Consider the following 2,250-nt stretch of genomic DNA (forward strand, 5'->3'; position numbering starts at 1 on the left):
ACTTTCTTTACCCGCGGGTACCCGTTTACCCGCCAACGGGTAAATTTTTCTGGTCGTACCCGCGACCCTCGGGTTTTACAAAATGTGCACTTCTAACTATATTTTAGTCACGGATACCCACTAACCGCGGGTAAACTGCGAATAATTATGAAAATATATTAAAAATAAATTATATAATATATAATTAAGTATATGTATGCGGGTAAACGGGTATACCCCGCGGGTAGCTCAAACGGGCATCACGGATTGACGGGTCGGATTTTACCCGCGACAGGTATGAAATACCCGCGACCCGCGTGCTGGTACAAAATTGTACCCGACCCGCGCCCGTGGGTACAAATTTTCATTAAAACTCGCCCATCACGGGCACGGGTATCAATGGGTCACGGGTATTTTTTCGCCCATTGCCATCACTAGTATCGCATGTGGTAAACCCCCTGTTCGAGACCTCCAAGACCCATGAAACGGTCGATTCACCTCAAGGGAAATATTTTGCAGCTCGTGGGGTCGAACCCCTGACCTTTATAGAAAGTCAAGTCACCACCAATACACCAACACATTAATGTTATACTCCGTCCTTGAATAAAGCGATTTGGATTCACTTCATATTCTTAATATTAGCATAGTTGGTAAAAAATGATTTGTAATGTTTAGTGTAAAAAAACATAATCTTGCTTGATTGTCAATCAATGATTGAGTGTAAATGAGGGATGCAAGCTTGCGCGTTACGGCGAGACGGTTGACCTATGTATTCCGGTGGGGGTGGGGATACGCTTTATTAATATGTAGAAAATCGAACACTTAAAAGAAAATAAACAAAAAGTAAAGGGAAATTCATGAATAAAGCGCATAAACTATATCTTTGAGAGAATTCTTCAAAATGTTTTGTTTAAATATATCTGTTGATGAAGAATCATGCTATTAGTTGTGAATGTTTAAAAGCCTCAACATGCGAGAAATTAGAAAAAAGAAAAATGTAGAAATTAAAAAAAAAAAAAAAAAAAAAAAAAAAAAAAAAAAAAGATTATATGGTCATGTTATGTCGAGGGCAGAAAAATGGAACTAACGATTTATCAATAAACTTTAACCTAATTACCATTTTGCCATTGTGTAGAAATAATAAAAAAAAGTTGGTCACGCGATGCCAAGGTCAGCAAGCAAAAAACGTCCAAAAATGATATTGCCATTATACCTCAACATAATTACCATTCCGCCATAGTGAATAGCAACATGATTCCATAAATAGCATAAGACTGGTTTTAACGCGGCGTCACCCGAGCCCGCGTCAACTGAGTTGGCCGATTTTGACGCCCCTGACGCCATTAACGCGGAGTCAAAAAGTGACGCGCAGGGGCGTCAGTTGGGAATCTGACGGAAGGGTGAGGGAGGGTCACGGCCACGTGGCTAATTCTGATTGGTTCGGCTTATTTTACGGATATATATCCATTGGAATTTATTTTATTTTATTTTTTTTTCAAATTTAATTTATTTAAACTTTTTAACTATATAGACACCACATACACACATATATTTTTACAACCATCTTCCTCATCCATCTACCTTTTTTAAATTTTCAAATATTCATCCATCTTACATTTTTCACCTATGAGTTCGCGGATACGTGGTTCAAATTCCGATTCGGAAGATCTTCACCTTGGTCAACTTATTCAACAATTTGAAGAGGATGAGTCCGAAGTCGATTCCGCACCGCGTGTTCCACGAATTCGATCTTACATTCCTAGAGATCGTGAAGAGGCTGCTGAACGATTGTGGAGAGATTATTTTTGTGAGTCGCTAATCTATTCGCAAAAAAAGTTTAAAAGGCGTTTTCGTATGCGGATACAATTATTCCTTCGAATTGTGCAAGGTATAACTAATTACCAAAGTACTAATATTCCCGAATATTTTAGTTATTTCACGCAACGTTATGATGCTATTGGTAGGCCTACTTTTACTACTTTACAAAAATGTACTTTGGCTATACGTCAATTGGCGTATGGAACCGCTCCCGATATGTGGGACGAATATTTGCAAATGAGTGAGCGAACTTCAATACTATGTCTTGATTACTTTTGTAAGTGTGTCATCACTTTGTTCAAAAGTGAATACATGAGATCTCCCAACGCTCATGATGTTGCAAGATTATATAGTGCACACGAGGAGAGATATGGTTTCAGGGGTATGCTCGGGAGTATAGATTCAATGCATTGGGAGTTGAGGAATTGTCTTGTTGCTTTAAAAGGACAATAG

At 38.6% G+C, this 2,250-nt stretch overlaps 1 protein-coding gene across 1 annotated transcript; it reads left to right on the forward strand.

The window, feature by feature from the left end:
- Window positions 1-1,605: 1,605 nt before the first annotated feature.
- LOC139902663 (uncharacterized) lies at window positions 1,606-2,250 on the forward strand. The gene has a single exon (XM_071885268.1). It carries the CDS (start codon window positions 1,606-1,608, stop codon window positions 2,248-2,250), a length of 645 nt encoding a protein of 214 aa, XP_071741369.1.

Source organism: Rutidosis leptorrhynchoides, chromosome 3 (genome assembly GCF_046630445.1).
Source record: "Rutidosis leptorrhynchoides isolate AG116_Rl617_1_P2 chromosome 3, CSIRO_AGI_Rlap_v1, whole genome shotgun sequence".
Lineage (NCBI taxonomy): Eukaryota > Viridiplantae > Streptophyta > Magnoliopsida > Asterales > Asteraceae > Rutidosis > Rutidosis leptorrhynchoides.